The sequence below is a fragment of the Sciurus carolinensis genome, chromosome X (genome assembly GCF_902686445.1).
Source record: "Sciurus carolinensis chromosome X, mSciCar1.2, whole genome shotgun sequence".
In the NCBI taxonomy this organism is placed as follows: Eukaryota; Metazoa; Chordata; class Mammalia; order Rodentia; family Sciuridae; genus Sciurus; species Sciurus carolinensis.
In genome coordinates, this window is record NC_062232.1 from 43,180,603 (window position 1) to 43,200,994 (window position 20,392).

The 20,392-nt window shown below is 48.8% G+C and overlaps 1 protein-coding gene across 14 annotated transcripts in view; it reads left to right on the top strand.

Moving 5' to 3' along the window:
* LOC124971757 (protein FAM156A/FAM156B-like) overlaps positions 1-19,431 on the top strand; it is a 22,862-nt gene extending 3,431 nt beyond the window's left edge. For 9 of the 14 annotated variants that reach the window (XM_047535454.1, XM_047535457.1, XM_047535463.1 and 6 more), the window contains 2 exons: positions 121-260; positions 7,575-9,204. In XM_047535454.1, the coding sequence (XP_047391410.1) occupies positions 7,695-8,339 (645 nt within the window). In that variant the 5' untranslated portion in view covers positions 121-260; positions 7,575-7,694 and the 3' untranslated portion in view covers positions 8,340-9,204. Of the gene's footprint in view, positions 1-120; positions 261-4,905; positions 4,999-7,407; positions 7,464-7,574; positions 9,205-9,493; positions 9,647-18,080 lie in introns of those variants that run through there. The other 5 variants (XM_047535456.1, XR_007106347.1, XM_047535455.1 and 2 more) reach the window with 5 other exon arrangements.
* The last annotated feature ends 961 nt before the right edge of the window (positions 19,432-20,392 follow it).

Below are 20,392 nucleotides of genomic sequence, written 5' to 3' on the forward strand. Positions count from 1 at the left end.
CACCTATAGGAAGGTCCCAAATGCCATGCCGGGACCACGTTTCATTGGTCTTCATTTTCTTCTTTCATGCTGGAAAGCGGGCATCACTGAGTGTTTGCTAACTTCAATGTTCTTTTGCAGCAGAGCCTCTGAGAAGACTGTCCCCGCCCTTCCTGATAGAGGAGAATAGAACTGATCTGTGCAGGTGACAAAGATACAGAACAGCAGCGTGGCACTGCATGTCTGGAACTCAGGCTCCTTTTTCCCTGGCGTTGTATAAGGTGGGCACACGCTTTTCAGCAGAAAGTGACCTTGCACAGATCTCAGTCATTTATGGTGGAGTATTGCCATTTCTGGAAAACCATCACAGTACTGTGTAGTTGATAGTATTATGTGAACTGAGTTCCTCTGAACTGACATGGACTCATTTTGTAAGGATACTTGTCATCGTATCAGCAGAGTTGGGAAAAGTATCGTGTGTCCTTGTCTCGATTGTCAAAATCAGCACAGCTCTCTTCCTAGGGCTCATCACCCCCACACGGTATGCATTTACTTGTTCGGCTCTCTACCTTCTGCTCACCTATGCTAGAATGCAACCTGATGAGGGCAGGAGGTTTGAGCAGGCTTTGTTGAGCACAGCATTCCAGGCACCAAGAACAGAGCCTGGCACTGGTAAGGGAAGGTAAACGTTGGCTGCAACGGTTGTCTGATCCCTGGACCAGCCTCCAGGACTTTCCTGGCTGACCTCTCCCCGGCAGGATTACTTTGTAACATGGGACTCCATGCAGGCTGATAAGTCACAGAGGCAGGTGCCCAAGGGAAACAGGCACCTGGAGTCAGACAGGTGCCTGGCATGGAATTCCGCCCCTTTCTTAGGGTTGTTATCCAACTTCTCGGCGCAGGAATTTCCTTCCGTGCAACGTGGGACAGTTGGGATGGTACAGGGTTTGACTTCTGAAGTGAGACATATGTGAAGGGCCCCAAATTCTTCTTAATTCATTTGTTGGCTGTTTGTGAATGTCCACTGGGGTTGTGGCTCTGTGATGGGCAAATCCTGCCAACTCGCTGGCCCCTGTTGGCTCCTGGCCTAGTGAGTGAGACAGGCAGAACCGTCTGATGCCAGCTGAGTGGGACTGGGGCCGGGAGAGGGCAAATTCAGGGTGCTGTGGGAGCTCAGAAGAAGGTCCCTCATCTAGGGCTTGCGGAAGAGGCCAGAGAAGGCCTCCTGGAGGAAGTTCTTTCTAAGCTGGTTCCCCAAGGGTGGATAAGAGGTGAAAGTCTTCCAAGATGCCATCCCCACCTCCAAAATCTCTCATCCAAGACTGCCGTGGTCATCCACTCCACTGTCCCCCGCACTGGCTGAGGAATGGGGAAATAACCCAGCACTGGCCAGTGTGGAAGAGAGAGAATGTGTGTAGGGGCTTCTGGTCTGCTTCCTTGCTACAGCAGAGATACAGAGAGTAGAAAGTGCCTTCCTGCCCTTGGACATGGGCATGCCTGGATGTCATTCCTTGAACCGATCTGGCCGAAAGGGAGAGATCTGACAGGTGGTCCTGGATGGTGTTGGTGGATCACCGATTGCACCTGACCTGGGCCCACCCTTCCTCTTCACTCTGTTTTCTTTGGGTTGGCACATTTCCTCTCTGCTTAGGTCTGATTTCCCTTTACTCCTTGTCTCATGCTGACTGCCTGAGACAGTGATCGTTGTGGATTTTATCTGAGGGAGCAATATAGTGTAGCGGTCAGGTTTCAGATGATGACACCTGCCAGTGCCTGTGTGGGACACATTGGAGGAAGGGAGGGCCCCAGGCTATGCTGGGAACCCTAGGGAAGAGAATACAACAATCGCATTAGAATTCTCTGGCCAGCCCAAGAGCCTTTCTTTCTCTGCCCCATTCCTCTTGACCTCACCAGAATGCTGACCGTTCTACGGTGGGTTCCCCATCTGGGAGCCGTAAACACACCTCACCTTCTGTTGCGTGGATCCATCCAGTTCAGCTCCAGCTCTGTCCTCAGGTCGGTTGGGGCTGCTTCTGCTTTGGTGGATGCCCCGGGACAGGGCATAGAGCACCGGTGTGACTTTTTGTTGCTCCCTCGTGGCTTGGCAGTTTTCCGTGAATTGGTCCCATCTGCTCTGTTCAAACTCATCTCCCCATTCTCCAGACTACTCCCCGGCTCTCTCTCACACACCAGATTCCAATGGGGGCCCCACCACCGACATCTTTCTCTCCTTAGGCCTCCGATTCCCCATTTGTAAAATGAGACCCAAATGAGATAATCGATGTGGAACTCCCAGCTCACGTTTCCTGGCATGTGGAAGACGCTAAATCAACAGAGGCTGTTTTCTATCAAACTTCTTGTCATCCACCTGGCGCTTGATAGTATGGCAGCTCGGTAAATGTTTCTTGGATTGGACTGCAGAAAGATGTGGTATGCTGTGGGTGCATAAGTCAAGGTTCTCCAGAGAAACCAAACCGATAGGACGTCCACATGCCTCTGGCATCTGTGCATATCTGTATCCATCTGTGGATGGATCGATGGGTTTTCAGGAGTTGGCTCTGTGGGATCTTGGGTACTGGCAAGTCCGAAATCCAGAGGGATGACACGATGGACTTTCATATGACAGTTGCAGTCTTGAGGCTGAAATCTGTAGGCGGGCCAGCCAGCCGAGGACTCAGGCAGAGTGTCTGTGTTGCGGTCTTCAGGTTGAGTTGCTTCTGCCTTGGGAAGCCTCGGTCTCTGCTCTTGCGGCCTTCAGCTCGTTGGCTGAAGCTCACTCGCGTGATGGGGGCAGTGAACTTTAATTAAAGTCTAGTGACTGTGGAAGTTCAACACCTTCCACAAGTATCTTCACGACAACACCTAGATGAGTGTTTGAGCAACTGGGCACCGTAGCCTAGCCGAACTGACACATAAGATTCACCAGGGCGGTGGGCAAAGAGGTCGCTGAGGGACATCACCTGCCAAACGGAAGCTCAGACCAATAAACTTGGTGGGTTCATTCATGTCCAGTGGCCTTTTCCCTCTCTTCAGAGGGAAAAGATGTGTGAAGATGTGTGAAGATGAAGGAAACCCAGCGCCGTGGTGCTTGCAGCAGACATTCGATATGCGATCTTTATCCCACCGGAACGGGGGACTGTTGAAGGAAGGAAAAGGAGTAAGACAATGAAGGAAGGGAAGTCACAGTGATTGACTCGGCTGCTTTCCTTCCCACAAATAGGGGACTCCTCTAGGCCCCGGTGCCTTTGATGCCTCTGGAGAAGAGATCATGAGGACCTTCTTATGTGTGGTTTGAGAATCTTGTGCATGTGGAGATAGGACAGTGAGACAGTTCACAGGAATGGTCGGGGGAGAGAGGGAGGGCAAAGAGTGATTAAGACACACACAGGTCAGTTGTGAACTGATGTTTCAAAGGCTAGGTCTTTCTTCATGAAAAAAAGGCGTTTGTGCGAATGAATTTCTTTCCATGAGAATGGCCTTTCCATATGAGGAAATATGATCCTGGAGAGTCCCTGTGACATGTGAAAATTGGTTGGGAGGTAATGGAGCTAAGATCAGTTTCCAGATGTTTCACACATAAGTGTTTATTATGTGGGATGGTGATGGCCCAGAGGATGTAACTGGACTAACTCCTAAGAAACATAGTTTTCAATTACTGACATGTTAAGGGAGACTCTCTCTGGGATGTTTGTCTGGGTTTCTAGGTCAAATGATTTGAAGTATTTATGATATTGTTCTGTGTTTCCCATCCCGATGTTTGGTTAATAAAAATTCCCAAGTGCCAGTATGCTCTGAAGAAAACCTGTGGATTCTTGGTTTCCAAGTTTGCTAGAAGGACAGAGCCTGGGTCGCTGGCCTAAAGCTTCAGTCTGGCATTGCACGTATAACGTTTTTAGACTCCTCGAGGGCATGTGTTGTGAGAAAATATAGAGAGACGCCCTTCTGGCAAAGTCTGCCCTTTGGGGTTTCTCAACTACCACAGTAAGACCCACATTTTTCTTTCTTTTGAGTACGGTTCTGCAAGCTTTATCACATGTGTAGGTAGATGCTCGTGGCCACCACCACAATCACGATAGTGTACTGGCCCATCACCCCCACGGCACTCCCTGTTGCTGCCCCATTGCAGGCACGCCTCCCCTCCCCTACTCCCCGGTGAAAACTGATCTGTTCCCCTGTCCTGCATTGGTGTGTTTTAGAGAGGGTCATGGATATGAAACCAGGCAGCCTGTGGCCTTCCAAGATGGGCCTCCTCCTTTTAGCATAATGCAACACTTGGTAAACCTCAGAGCCATACTCTATTCCTTTGAATGCTGAGCAGTTTGTCATTGTGTGGATACCACAGTTTGTTTATCCTTTCATCCGAGGAAGGACATTTGTGTTGTCTCTGGTTCTGGAGGAGTGTGAGGAGAGCTGTTGCAAACATTCATATGTTGGCTTTTGTGAGAACCCACGGTTTCCTTGCTCCAGGGTAAAGGCAGGCCTGGGATTCCTGGGTCCTCAGGTGGAACACGCGTTTAGCTTATGAGAAAGCGTCAGTCTAGATTCAGAGTGGTTGTACTCTTTTGCCTTCTCACCAGCAAAGTATGAGAGTTTCAGTTGCTCAGTCTGTACTCCAACCCTTAGTATTGCCAGGGCTTTTCACTTTACCCATTGTAGTACCTGTGAGGGGGTACGTCATCACGGTTTTAATGTTCAGGTCCCTGACGGTTAACGATGTTGAACATTGTTTCGTGTGCTCATATCCAAGTCTTTTGGGGTTGTCCGTTTTCTTAGCTGATACGTTTTGCAAATGCTTTCTTGCTATACTCTGGATATAAGACTTTATCACATCTGTGATCCTTACATGTAGCTCCGCTTTTCATTGTCTCGACACACTGTCTTTTCCCAAGCCAAAGTTTGAAATTTTTGTTCCTTCCTTTGTTTTAGAGACGGGGTCACCGTGTATTGCCCAGGCTGCTCTGGAACTGGTGAGCTCGAGTGATCCTCCCTCCTCGGCCTCCCCAGTAGCTGGAACTACAGGTGTGCACCACCTTTCCTGGCTTCCATTTTACATTTTGATGGAGTCTGGTTTTTCAGTTTTCTTTCTTTCATGGACCGTGCTTTTGCTGTCACATCAAGACTTACCCTTGCCTATCCTCTGGCCCCTAAGATGTTCTCCTGTGTTGTCTTCTGAGAGTCTTACCTAACTTGGACCTTTGATGTTTAGATGTCTGAACCATTTTCAGTTAGTCGTACATAAAAATGGTGAGGTTGAGATTCATATTTTGGCACATGGGTATGCAATGCTTTTGATGGAAAGATTCTCCCTTCTCTTGAGTCCACCTTTGCATCCCTGTCAGAACTCATATTGGTAAGGGTGTGTTTGTGGACTCTGTATTTTCTTCCATTAATCTACCTGTCTGCTCCTTTCCAAGACAGCAGCCTTGATTACTGAAACTCTGGCAAGTCTTAAGAGCAAATGATGTGACCTCCCCAAATTCATCCTTGTTTTTGGAAATTTAGAGGTTCCGGGTGAAGTGCAGAATCAGATGGTGTATGTACCCAGATCTCCCGCCAGGATCTTGATGGGCATTGCATCAGTTCTCTGGACCAACTTGGAGATAATTAACTTTTTTTTACTACATCAAATCTTCCATGTCATGAACACATTGTTTCTCTCCATCGAATTAGGTCTTCTTTGATTTCTTTCATTAGGATCTTACAGTGTTCTGCAGGCACTTCCTGTGTGTGTGTGTGTGTGTGTGTGTGTGTGTATTTTTTTTGTTGTTGTTGTTCTTGGTGGTGGTGGTGGTGGTGGTGGTAGTGGTTTTGTACATTCCTATTCCCTTGTGTTTGGAGCTACGGTAAATGCTATTGTTTTTCAGTTTCGTTTTGTGGTTTTCCACGTGTTGACCTCGTCTCTTGCATCATTGCTAAATGCACTTATTAGTTCTAGGAGTTTGGGTGGAGATACGCTGGGGCGTTCCATGTAGGCACGGTCACAGGATTGAAGCCAAGGGCAGTTTGATTTCTTCCTTTCCCATTTGTGTGCTGCTCCCTTTCCTGACATCGTTGCACTGTCTGGGACTTCCAGCGTGACGTCGAACAGCCGTGGTGAAAGTCGCCACCCTTGCCTTGTTCTCAGCCATACAAGAGAAAGCATTCAATCCTTAACCTTGCAGGGTTGGGGGCGCATGCCCCTTTAGCAGGTTCAGGAAGTGGTCTTCTACTCCCTGTGTGTCAGAGGATTTCATATCATCTGTGGATTTTGCATCTTGTCAAATGGCTTTCCTTCATACCTTCGTTATCATGCTGTCATTTTTCTTCTTCGCCTGACCTCACCCTCTGTGGATGACGTTCATTTTTGGTTAGTGAAAGAGCCACCGTTGCATTCCTGGTTTGAAACCCACTGGATCGTGGTTTATGGTTCTTTTCATGTGCTGCTGGGTTGGAGCTCTTACGTTTTTCATTGAGGAGTTTTGGGCTTATGCTGAGGAAGCACCAGTCTGAAGTTTTCCGGGTATCAGTGTAGTACTAGCCTCACAACATCGTTTGGAAGTGTTCCCTCTGCTCTGTTTTCTGGAAGAAATTGTGTACAGTTGGTGTGGTATCTTCATTTAATGTTCAGTAGAATTGGCCTGGAAGACTCTCTGGGCCTGGAGATCGTTTTGCAAAGGTTTTTTAACTACCAGTTCAATTCCCGTAATTTCTACACTATTTCATCCTGGGTGAATTCTGGTAGCTTACGATTTCCTGGCAACTGGTCCATTTCAGCTGAGCTGTAGCATTTATTTTCGTGGTGCTGATTGCAGTCTGACCATTAGTCCTTTTTGTTTTCTGAGTCTGTAGTGAAATCTCTTCTTTCATCCCTGCTATTCATACCTTCCTTCCTCCCTCTTTTCCCCCCAGCCATTCCTGCTACGATTTATCAATTGACCGGACTGATCATTACAAAGAACCAGTTTTCCATTGAATTGAGATTCCTTATTCTCTTTTCTCCCTCTTCGCCCCCTCCGCCGCCCCCCTACCCCTGCCCCCTCATGTGTGTTGTTTGCATTGTCCTGGTTTTATCTCCTGTTCTTTTTTTGGTAGAAGAAATCTATTTACACATATTGGGACTTTTGAGGTGATTTCCATCAGCATGAGCAGCCTTTTTAACTAGATGTAAAGCCACTGATCATGAAGGCAAAAATTCCAAAGGGCGTGCCACCATGCTACAAATACGTGCAATTTACTCAAAGTCTACTTGATGAAAGTATTCGAATGCTTATGAGAAGAGCACGTGTTAGTCAGGCATTGTTTGTTGTTCTTATCATCGTTCCTGAGACTGGGTTACAAAGAATCTGCAAGGAGTTAACCTCGTTCAATACGTTTCGCCATTTTACATCACATGCCTCATGGATGCAATCAATGGTGCCATTTCTCAAACCTTTATGATACGCCATTCAGCATTCTAAGCTCTGGACATGTGCTATCTCATGTCATCCTCGGAGGAAGCCTAGGAGGTGGGTCACATTATCAGCCCCATTTTACACCTAGGAAGCAGAGGGACAGAAAGGTTAAGTAAGATGAATAATCACGGGTTTTCTTTCTTCTCTTGTCACCCTTTGTTGCAGTCTGGTGTGTTCTGGCCACACGCTTTCCTCGCCACCTCTTAGCTATTCGAAAACCTCCAGCTTCACCTTCCCGGCTAGACCCCCGGGCTGGGCAGAGCTTCTAGCTCTGACTCGACCCCCATGGATCCACTCCAGAAATGGAACCCAGCATTGGTTTCTGGATCTTCCCAGGTGACCACTGGGGAGAACTCGCAGGAGGGCGCGGCAGCCTCTCAGCCTTCTTCCTCAGAACAGCTAATTATGGGCCTCAGTGGCCTGAACCCCAGTCCTGGCTCTGGCCTCCCTGCCCCTCTGCCAGAGGGGCTGTTCCAACAGCAGTACAGGGAGGAGAAGACCCTGCGGGAGCGGCGCTGGGAGCGGCTGGGCTTCCCTCAGAGGAAGAAAGCATTCCTGGGTCACCTGAGACGCAGGCACCGTGATCACATGGCACCTTACCCCGTGGAAAGGGAGACCCGAGTCTACCCCACAGGCGACAGAGCTCAGAATCGGTTCCGATGTGAATGTCGCTACTGCCAGGGCCACAGGCCGAGTATTTCTGGGATCTCTGGCGAGAGGAACGGGGCCCCCAACCCTTCCTCCTGGGAAACGCTAGTGCAGGGCCTCAGCGGCTTGACCCTCAGCCTGGGCACCAACCGGTCTGGCCTTCTGCCAGAAGGGGCACAGCAGCAGCAGCAGGAGCAAGAGGAGAAGTGCCAACTGGAGAAGCAGCAGGAAAGCAAGAGAATGTTTCAGAGGCTGCTCAAGCAGTGGTTGGAAGAAAACTGAGAGCCCCCTGCCCCCTTTCATGGGGCGGAGACCTGAAGGGATTCAGACAGTGCTATGTTGCTAGCTCCTGGGGGTGGGCTCCTTTTGGGGACCAAACAGTCAGCTGTTGTCGCAGGAGTCCCAAGACTAGTTTTATGACTGGAATCCCGCTGGCATGAGATTTGACCCACTCCCAGGGAGGTCCTCATCTTCCTGCCTGTCATCTGTGAAGCGCTGTGAGGCATCTTGGGGCAAGGGAGACTGCACGCCAGTGGACCTCACCTCATCCCAAATGGCTCCCATGCCGCATGTTGTCGCTTTCCCAGCCTGGATCTGCGTCTTTGCTCCCTTCCTTGTTGTCAGTAAGATATAAGATGTCTATGTAGTGTGAATGCCTTGTTCATGTCCTTGTGCTTTTGTGCCATTTTATCGACTGCCTCCCAGGAGCAGTGCTAGGGCTGTTTGAAATGGCGGTGCGCAACACTGAGATCCAGGTTCAAGAATCTCCAGCTAAACAAAGTGTGGGAAATGGGTGCGGAATTGGAACTTGGTGGTTAACCATTGTACTGTCTGTGTAAACTATTATGAATATGATAAGCTAACTGTAAGTAACTGTTTCCCTGCTTCTTAACAATTGAGTAGTATTCTCCTGCGCAGGACTTTCTGATGGGGTACCTCATCGTCAATACCAAATAAACACATGTATGAAAGGAAAGTAACTTTAGGATTCGGGTTTGTTGATCGATAGTGGTTTGTTTCTTGTCAGACCTTGACATCCCCGACCAGTGGACCAGAGCGCGTCAAGAGGAGCTCTGCCTGTGGAGATTCGGAACAGGGGAGAAGCGGGGCTCGAGAAACCTGTCCGGTCATTGTTTGTTTGAGGTGCTGTGGTGGGACCAGCATTCAGACCACTCGGTCAGCGAGGCTGGAAGCAGGGTCCCCAGATCCCCATAGGAGAGCCCCTGCTAGTTGCCGCTGGTGCCCTGGCTGAGGGGTCCAGGGGCCGTTCCTTGTTGCCCAGTGCGCTGGTTTGGTGAAAGTGAACAGCAGTTTCCCACCTGCTTCCTGAGAACCAGAGCATCACTGAGTTATTTCGAAATCGTATCTGGATTTAGACACGTGTCTTTTGATTTCAGGAAGCCTGAGTGATTAAATCTCCCTGTTTTCCCCTACAGAAGCCCGCTACGTGTACCCAGCCATGGACCGTGTGATTCCTCTGAGCCGAAAACAAATTCTGCTTTGTGTCAGTCTGTTTTTAGGGAGGCCCCAGGACTATATTGCTGCAGAAATCTGCATGTCTCCTGCCAACACAAGTGGATTGAGAACAGGTAAGTTCCTTAGATTTTCAACTTGGGATCCTGTCAGAGAACTCAAGAGTTAAACTGACCTGATCAGGATCGTCTCCCAGCTCCAGGGGAGAAGGTAAATAAAGAAGGGCATTTCTTTCCCGAAACTCAAAGGCCTAAATTCTAGACCGGGGATTCCGCAGTGTTCAGAAGGGATGACAGGGTGATGCACGTTGGCTGCTTCTTTACTAGGTGTCAGACAATATCCTGTGTGTTTCTATATGTTAGCTCCTTTTATCCCCACCACAGACCCGTCACTTAGGAACAGTGTCAGTTCCACAGTAGAGAGTTTGGCCAGGGTCACATGGGCAGCAAGAGGTGGAACTGGCATGCAAGCCTAGGCAGGGTGGATTCTAGCTGGCATCCGGAACCCGTTCCCCTCTGTGATGGCTATTGTGGCGTCGCCTTACTGTCGTCTCATGCCTTTGAGGACCAAGTCTTGATAAGATGCGTCGTTGAATCCTCACCACAGTGCAACGGGGTAGGAATTCTTATTTGTTGCCGAGAGTCCGTGGAGGTCGTAAAGTGGTGGCCAGAGATGCAAGCCTTTGTCTGACTCCCCACACACCAAATCACACTCCTCAGACCTCCCAGATCAGTTCATTGCCCACGCCAGCTCTGAGATGCCAACGGCGACCACGTGTTGAACCAATGCCCCGGGGTTTAAGTTCCACACTTGACCTCCCCCTATGCTATGCCATGCTGACTGTTGTGGTGGGAAAATGAGGAGGAATGGTGGCATTGGTCCCTGCCTCAGGCATGGAGCATTTAATCAGGGAGGGAGATCGGGCACTGTCTCGGTCTCTTTTATAACAAGACACTACAGATCGGGCAGTTGATACAGAAGAGAAAGTTATTTCTCATAGTTCTGGGTGCCTGGAAGTCCAAGATCAAAGTACCTGCATCGGGTTTCTGGTGAGGACCTTCTTCTCACATGGCAGAAGGTGGAAGGGCAAGTGGAGATGAATGTCGTTCCTTACATGGCAGTGGAGCCAAACCCGTTCACACAAGCCCCCCTTTAACAGAATTAATCCGTTCATGAGGCGGATCCCTGGGGACCTAAGTACTCCGCGGAAGGCCCCACCCCACAACACTACCACATTGGGGTTTAAGTGCACATCAGTTTCAGAGGGGACAAAAGTGTTCAAACCATAGCACGCACCCACGGATGGGCTAGAGAGCAGGCGATCAATCCCCTGTTGGGGGACAGTTGGTCCACGATGAGAGCAGTGGGAAGGAGCCCCGCTGGGTGAGGCAGACGGGGAGGGCATGCAGAGGAATTCATTACTACAGAGCAAACCAAAGTATGCAGGAGATCCTGTGGAGAATGGCACCATATCACCGCCTCCAAGCCTTTCTCCATATACCCATGGATGGGTTGTAGGAGGGGTTCTGGGAGTGATGTCTCAGACATCAGACTATCCAAAGCTACAGGCTAGGAGCTGGAATCTCTTGATGTCCACAGACATCCAGCATGTCAAATTCTAAACCAGACACTGAATGAAAGGTACCAGCAGGCAAGAAAACATTGGAATGGAGTAGGGTTGCAATGGAATGCACAATCATAAAACCTGGACAGACTTAGAGCATTCCTATGAAATGGAGGGAGGAAATGAAAAATCTTTCCACAAGTGAGAAGCCAGGCCCAGCTGACTTTGGGGGTGAATTCTATCTGACATTTAAAGAAGAAATAGTACCAATCCTTTGAAGACTCTTCCAGAATGTGTGGGGGTCGAGGGGCATTTCCCAGCTCATTCTGTGAGACCAGTGTTTATTTCTGCTACTAAAGCCAGAGAGAGACATCACGAGACTATGACAGACCAATAGCCATCGTAAATATCGACACAAAAGGCTGAAGAAAATATTGAGTCAGGTGTGGAGGTGCAAACGTGTAATCCCAGCTATTTGGGAGACTGAGGCAGAAGGATCAAAAGTTTCAAGCACCTTAACGAGGCCCTGCCGCAAATTGGAAAAGAAAATTATTTGTACAGGGCTGGGAGTGTACTTCAGCGGTAGAGTACAAGTCTAGCATGCAAGGGAGGGGGGCTGGGTTTCATCCTCAGTAACACCAAAAATAAAGAAAACATTCACGAATCCATTCAAATTTCAATTAAGGTCATCCACCATGTTAACATAGTAAAGGACATAAGCCGCATCATCATCTTGATAGAAAAAGAAAAGGCATTTGACAAAGTCCAAAACACATTCGTGGAAAAAGAATTTCTCAACCAACCCTACATGGTTAGAAGGAAAGTTTCTCAACCTATAAAGAGCACCTACCATAAACCTACAGCTGACATTACATATCGTAGTGAAATAACAAGCACTTTTCCCATAAGACTGAGAACAAGGCAAGGATGCTTGCTCCTACCATTCTCTCCAGCGTGGCACCACAGGTTCTATCTGGCACAGTCACATAAGAAAAAGAAGTGGAAACGTGGATACATCAGAAAGGAAAATACATGTCCACACAGAGACGGGCTGTGGTCCGTCCCCTCCAAAATTCATGTTGAAATTGAATCCCCGTTTTGAGATCTTGAGAGTTGGGACCCGGAGGGGCCTGTGAGAGGTGGTTAGTGCTCTGCCCTCACCAATGGATCAGTCGGTTCGTGCGATTAATAGATGAATCGGCTAAGTAGTTAATGGGTCAATATGGAGAGTGGGTCTGCTGTGAAAGCCAGTTTGGATGGTACTCTCTCATGCTCCATGTCTCCTTGCCACAAGATGCCCTACTCCACCTGGGGACCCTGCCAGGGAGAAGGCCATCGCCAGATGGGGAACCTCGACTCAGAACCATGAGCCAAAATAAACTCTTTCCTTTATACCTCCCCAAGTTGAGGATATTGGCAACAGCAAACAGACTAAGACAACGTGTACTCCATGTTCATTGCAGCACTATTCATGATGGCCCCGGAGTGAAAACAATTAAATGTCTGCCAGTTGTTGAAGGTCTAAATAAAGGTGGAAAAAAATAAAATGAAAAATGAAGAAGTGGAATTCGGATATCCATACAGTAGAATATTAATGAGCAAATACAGCGACAAACCACTAATATGTGCTATGGCTTGTTTAAAACTTGAAAATATTTTGCTAATGGCCAGAACCTGGGGTCGGGGGGCGGTCGGGGTGGGGGGGAGGACCACTTCTTGCATGAGTCAGTTTATAGGGAATGCCTGGGCTTGGTGGTAGTCATGGAGATTGACCGCTACATGGGTAGGAGGGAATCTTTTGGGGGGAGGGGATAGAAGCATCCTGAAACAGGATTGTGCTGATGGTTGCACAACCGCACGAATGTACTCAAAGTCGCTGCATTGTACCTTTAGTCGCATGAATTTTATGGTATGCCTCAATAAAGCTGTTTTTAAAAATGTAATGCACACGTGCAAGTTAGTCAGCGGGGAAAGGTGTGCGGTCGTTTCTTTACAACAGTAAGGAATCTGCTGCTCTTTCCCTCTTCTGGGTCCTGCCTACATTGCTGCTTATTTCCCACATCCTCCATGTGCACTTGATGCTCCAGCCAGACAGTGGCACTTGTGCACAACTGGGTAGAAGGTGCGCTGGTGAGCGTGCAACGTGACTGTGTGTGTGCACAGACGCGTGCACACCCATATGCCTGCGCACGACTGTGAGCACAATTCCATAACCGCGGCCAGGCTCCCATAATCCATCCTGCGTCCTAAATTCCATGAACGTCATTTTTTACTCACGAATCTCAAGGATCCGGCTTCGGTCTCCCTGGCAACCAGCCTCACCTCTCAGCTGCAACCTCTGTTCCCAGGAAGACATCAGAGTGGGGAGGGCTGTTGTCTCATCCCCTGCCTGAGTAAGCGACCCTGTGGAGGTGAGCAGCAGCACGGTTTCCAAGACAATGGCATTCAGAGGCCTCATCACTTGTGAGGCCCTCCTCCTCCCCTCAGCCATCAAGTAGGAAAGGGGACTTTGTGGAATAAACACAATCCCGACTCCTTGAGATTTCTCTACATATGCCTACAAAATGAATGGCTCAAACCTAGCTCTCCACAGGGAAGATACCTAATCAACCTTTTGGGGAAAAAAATTCAGTGACAACGAAAGAGACTATCAAGCTCAAGATTGTATTTGAAAACAAAACAGGTGAGGAGGAGTGTGTGTTTATGAGTCTCAGCCTCAGCTGTGCATGAGATCTCCCGTGGAGTGATTTGAAGAACAGATGCAGGGCCACCATCCCCAGAGATGCTGATTTAGTCAGTCCTGAGATGCCCCCTGCCCCACCCCCGGGGCATGAGTGTCACCTTAAGCTCCACTGAGGAAAGCCTAGGCTGCAGCTGTGAGAAAGGACCCGTCTTTATAGGAGGAAAACCAAAATCGGAAATGAGAGGCCCCTCCTTATAAAGGAAAGCAGGTTTTCATCATTCACTGCTGTGCTGTACAGATTTCTTAAGCTAAGGAATGGGAAAAAAAATGTTTCACAGGAAATGCATGTTTTCAAACTTACACTACCCTTGTGGATCTCTGTATTTCTGCAATTGCAGTTTTGATGTGGAAACCCTGCGTTTGCTAATGAAACGTGAGATTCTTTATTTCTTCTGATGATCCCTTGTGCTTGGGTTCTTTTCACAGTTAGTGAACTGTTGTACAGCACCTTCATGAGATACAGCACAGCAGTTATTTGAAAACGGAAGATGGCTCCAATTTGTGTCAGTTGATGTGTGTGAACCAGCTCTTAGGCATACTTGCTAAGTGTGTTGAGTTGCATTTGTGACACTTTACGACACTTTGTAATCCAATTAATTCCTGTGTTAGGTAACAGTCCAAATAGTGCCAGGAAAATTGATGGTGAACAATAAGACGCAGCGATGCCTTATTTCAAGCACAGATGTGGAGAGGTGTTTCCCTAATCATTCTTTTCTTTTTTATCTTACTTGCAGATTCCTTTTAAAAATTCTTCTTTGTTCTTTTTAGTTATACATGACAGTAGAATCAATTTTGATATATTCAAACAAGCATGGACTATATCTTATTCTAATTAGGATCCGAGTCTTGTGGACACAGACAGTGGTGAGATTCGCTGTGGTGTATTCATAGGTGTACATAGGAAAGTTTTGTCAGATTCATTCCACTGTCTTTCCTATTCCCATCCCCACCTCCTGACCCTTCACTCCCCTTTGTCTAAACCACGGACCATCTGTTCTTCCCCTCCACCCACCCTTTGTTGCAGGTTAGCATCCACACATCAGAGAGAACATTTGACCTTTGTTTTTTGGGGGTTGCCTTATTTCACTTAGCATGATAGTCTCCAGATCCATCCATCTACCGGCGAATGTCATAAAGTCACTCTTCTTTATGACCGAGTAATATTCCATTGTGTATATGTACCACAATTTCCTCATCCATTCATCTGTTGATGGGCATCTAGGTTGGTTCCATAGCCTACCTGTTGTGAACTGTGCTGCTATGAACGTGGGTGTGGCTGCGTCAATGTAGTATACTGATTTTAAGTCCTTTGGATACATACCGAGCAGTGAGATAACTGAGTCAAATGGTGGTTCCATTCCTAGTTTTCTGAGGAATCTCCATACTGCTTTCCAGAGTGGTTGCACTAATTTGCAGTCCCACCAACAATGTATGAGTGTACCCTTTCCCCCACATCCTCAACAATGTTTCTTGTTACTTGTATACTTCACAATTGCCATTCTGTTTGGAGTGAGGTGAAATCTCAGTGTAGTTTTAAATTTGCATTTCTCTAATTGCTAGAGATGTTGAACATTTTTTCATAGATTTATTGACTGTATGTTTTTCTTTTTAGTTCCTTTGCCCAATTACTGATTGGGTTATTTGTGGGTTTTCTTCCTTCCTTTCTTTTTTTTTTTTTTTTTTTTTTGAGTTCTTTTTATATCCTGGAAATTAATGCCTTGTCTAAGGTGCGGGTGGCAAAGAGAGTCTCCCATTCTGTAGGCTTTCTCTTCACACTCTTGATTGTTTCCTTTACTGTGAAGAAGCTTTTTAGTTCGATGCCATCCCGTTTATATAATCATTCTTTTCCTAGCTGTTTCTTCTGCATAGTGCTTGGATGAAACCCAGGGCCTGGCGCATGCTAACCAAGCACTCTACCACTGACCTCCAGCACCAGCCCTGTCTGTTGAGTTCTTAGAGCAACTGAGGATTTCAACCACCCAGATACATTACAGGGCCCAGGCCTCTGCTTGGAGTTTGTGGCGGGGGCTATCCAAACCAGGGCATATGCCTGGGCTCAAGGTGTGTCCAGAGAGTCTCTGCAAAGAACGAAACCCTCGTAGGAGACTTTCCTGGCGTCTGTGCCAATGTGGGCTTCATGGTTGGCCTTTTTCAGAGAGTCCCAGGGAAGCAGTGAGGTGGTCGTGATCAAATGGAGCAGCATTCCCAGGCTTGCGGCTTAAGAGATCGTATGGGTGGCAGTGCCTACCACGAGACGTGGGACATGGGTTTGGGGTCACCTGATGATTGCAGGGTTTGAGGGATAATCTGAGTGGAGGTGCTCCAGAAGCTGTGTCCTCTAGAGGCTCTGGGGATCCGCTGAAGGTTCTTACATAGAGTTGGCCACGTGGAGCCATCAACATGCAGGGACACAAGAATTGTAACAAGTTGGATTTGATAAAAGGTCTGGGTGTAGATTTGGTCACCTGGAATCATATGTAGAGTGATAAGTGTCCCAGGCAAAGGTCAGAAACCAAGAAGAATCATGGTTTTTCAGGTGACCCAAGAAAAGGGACCAACGGGAAGACTTACAAATAGTGGTCTGAGGGGTAGGAGAAAGCTAGGGTGCCGATGTCACAGATGTCACTCTGAGGAAGCAGAGTGTACTGAAAGGAGGAACGTTGTCTGCGGCCAGGACAGCATGGGGCAGGCTGGTTTGGCAATGTGTAACTGGCTGGAGAGCTTCAGCTGGGGGATGTGCCACAGATGTGAGGGCACACTGAGGAAGACAGAGAGAGGTGGCCAAAAAGTATTCCATTGTAGTCTACACTTACAGTAAGCTTGGCTTATAAAGAGGCAGGGGCACTGGATACTAGAAGCTGAGGGCCGTGGGCTTCTCAGGGTGTGGTCCTTTCTGTTCCCCCAAAGCACCTGTGAAAAATAACATACTGCAGGTGCCACCAATCTGTGATCATCATGAGGACTGGTGAATAGACAACAAAGATGTAGAGAGTTGGGACGAGCCCCAGGAGTGGTTCCTTATACACCAAGAATGGAGGCGCAGTCATAAGGTAGGTCATGAGGTAGGGGTGGGGGTGCAGGAAGGCTGCCATCATCCCTCCTGCCCCCATTCTTGCCTCTGTGACACATGGTGTTGAGGGCAGAGAGTACTACATCTTCTATGGGAAAGGTCTAATTGGGTGGTGTCATGGGAGAGTCCAAGATTGAGTTAACTCAGGAGAGTGGCATCAGGGGGAAGGTTTGGCCTATTTGGAAACAATGCAAGTAGGAGGAATCCAGCTGGGCAGTGGGGAGGGCACAAAGCAGTCTTTTAGAGGACCTTGGGTTTGGGATGAGAGGCGAGGCAGGGGCACTTGGCTGGTTTGGAGATTCAGACCGAATGCCTGGGACAAAGATACTTCTTTGTCCAGGAGGGTGGCAGCATGGGCAGCTGGGAGCAGCTGGGAGAGGTTGCCTTGTCTGTGGCAAGCCTCTGCAAAACTCTGGCATGATCATGAGATTGGCCTCTGGGTCTCACAGCTGCCAGCTTGGAGGCTGTACTTTGGGGCCCTCCAGGGTGAGCAACTGACTGGCTCAGTCCAAACGGGACAGAACTGAACTCCCTTGTGATTCTGGCCTCTGCAGTGCTAGGGTGTCAGTCTGAGTTCTCAGCTCACTAGAAGGGGTTCAGGGCCCAGTACCGGTGTGGTAAAGAGAGAGGACCAAGTCTGGAGGTTCAGAGATCTTACCGGGGGCCACCTGTGTCAGCCCATCATCAAATTACTGAGGTGTGTGCTCTCCAGTAGAGGAGCAGGGTCCAATCCAAGAGAAGATTTTGGCACCATCAGGACCTGAAGGTCCAGGGAAACTCCATCTTTGCCCAGCTCCTCAAACTGTGTGCTTTGGTGGAGTTGCAGGGTTCCAGATCTGAAAGGGAGCTGCCACAGGCTCACCCTGATGGGAGGAGACCAGAAGAGGCTGGTCCATGACAAGGGGAGAACTGAGCCTTTCCTCCACACGACCCCATTAGAGGTACCCAGGATGATCCACAAGAGCCCTGGTCACCCCCTGGGGCCTGTGTCCTGGCTTGCCTTCGCCAGACTCTTGGGTCTCACAGTAAGATGTGAGGTAGGCTACTGTTGTTGTAGAACCAAGCGAGGCAAAAATTGGGTACACCAATGTTTTCTAAATCATACAGCTCCATATAAAGTAAGGATGTCCTCTCTGATTTCATGTAAGCTGTCTCCTGTTGCTTCTATTATAGAATGGGGATCCTGGAAAGAAAACACATCCAAAGGAGCCAAAGAAAGCCCACTTGCTGGAGTCAAGAGTTGAGACATGCCCCTGAGTAGGAGAAATTCCTTGCTTCTCCCCTGGGACAAAGGGCAGCGCTGAACACATGGGCATGCGAGGTCCAGGAGAAATGAAGGATAGGTTATCTGACAAAATGATACGGTGGGCAAGAGATCCCGGGAGGTATTTCTGGGTCAGTCCAGAACGACTGAAATATCAACTGTTACCTCTCAACCCTTGGGCAAAGACTGGCATTACTGAACTTGAAAACAAACGGTAATAAGGAAAGAAGCACTTCTTTTAATAAGAAACACTGGCTTTCTGCAACTCCTCTGAAGGTCATTTCCTGGCTCAGAAGAATTTTCTGAGTCCAAGCTCTAGGGTACAGAGCCTGGGAAGTAGGGTCTGTGTTGCTAAAGACAGTGGAGCCTGGCACATCTTGGGGAGTGCAATGACAGGCCTCCAGGAGGCCGTGGGCTCACCTCAGGAAAGCTCATCAGATGCTCCCCTCTGTGTCTGTCTTCTGGTCCTCTCCACTTTCTTTGCTGTTCTCTGGGTCAGTCCATGGGGATAAAAAATTTCCTGGGTTAAAGGAGAAGAGGCCAGGAGGCCCCATTCCCCCATTCGGGTAGAGATGGGGAGCTGGTAGAGATGGTGTGCAGAGGCCACAGATTCACTGGTGCCCCCTCTGACTGATCTGATCTTCATCATGAGTGTCTACCCTCTGTCCTGGATAGTAAAGGGAGAGACCTCCAGACTGGTGTCTGATTGGGTAAGTGTCTCCCCATGCTGTCATGTGAATGGTCCATTTGACTAAGTACTCAATCTGTTCTGTGAAAATGCTCAGTCTCTCAGATTTCCAACCCCACCTCCCTACTCCCTCTTTTCCATGATGACAAAAGAGCCTGTGTGGCTTTTGAGTGCCTGTGCTGATGCAGGAAGTGAGCCTATGACATTCTCATGCTGCTCACCAGTGTCCTGTCACTCCTGAGGCCTGGATGTCTCTTACCTCTCGGGTCCTGCTGGTGACACTGACCTGTTGGCTCATGTCTGTGTCCGGTGCAACTTGCATTTGTATCTTTCTCCTCTTCCTCGGGACCTGGTGCTCCCTGGCTGACTAAGCCTCTGCTGGTGTTGGTGGCATTTCTGGAATCTGCGGAACCTTCTGAATCTGGGTCTCATCCTCCATCCTGCCCCCCTCCAGGGTCGCCCACTTCACTGCCTCGACTGCGGGGTCACCTAGTCCCTAGGTGGGTTAGGCTTCCTTCATAGTAGCTCCCCTGGCTCTTCAGTCAGCCACTTTCCACATTCCCCTTCAGGGACTGCAGCCCCCCACCCCCATCCCGGGGTCTCACTGGCAGCACAGAAGGAACCAAGACCAGCTCTATACATGGAAGTTCCTCAACTCCAGCCATCCCTGTGTCCATGGAGGCTACTGGGTCATTCTGCAAAGTGAACTCTCGCAGGTCCCAAATGCATGTGGGGTAAAACCCTCTTTTGCGTGGAGTCCCTATCCTCTTCTCAGACACGCTTCCTTGTCTGAGATGTCTGACTCTGCGTGCCACCGCCTCTGAGGACCTTCTACCCCATGGGACTGCAGTGGAGCACTTTCTTTGCCTTGTGTTCAATGTTGACCCAAGCCTTGCCCTGCCACATGTGGGCCAAAAAGGGCATCCTTGGGCATTACGGGAAAATGTCTGTCACCCCTCCGTCAAGTGTACATATATAATAAACAGAAAGATAAAGAACAGAATGGTCAAATGTGCCAAAGACGCCTAAGACCTCAGCTAAGATGTGCATAAAGAGGTGTCCCATGGGTTTGGCTACACAATCATTACTGGTGGCCTTGACAAGACCCATTTCGTTGAGCTGATAGGGACAGAAAAGCTCTGTTAACAGAGTTGAGGAGGGAATGGTCTCAGAAGCTGAGGCTGTTTTGCATTAGCAGATAAAGTGCCGGTAGCTGCTGAAGGACATGTGGGTAGGGCTGAGTTTTCTTTCCCCTTTCTCTGTGGCATGTTCCAGGACAGAGGGAGCACTGGATGGTTCAGGAAAGAGGTGTGATCATTTCAGGAGCAAAGTCTCGAGAAGGCTGGAGGTCTGGCATCCTGAGCCGAGGCCAGGGGAATGGTCACGGTTAGGAGTGTTGTATGCAGAGAGGTGCAGAGAACGCCAGGCCAGGCGCGGACAGAGTTGGCTCTGAGGGAGGCCCTGAGAATTCCCACCCCAGTGCTTCTGCCATCTCAACGAGAATCTTTAGGGGGCAGCCATTCCAATGGAGGA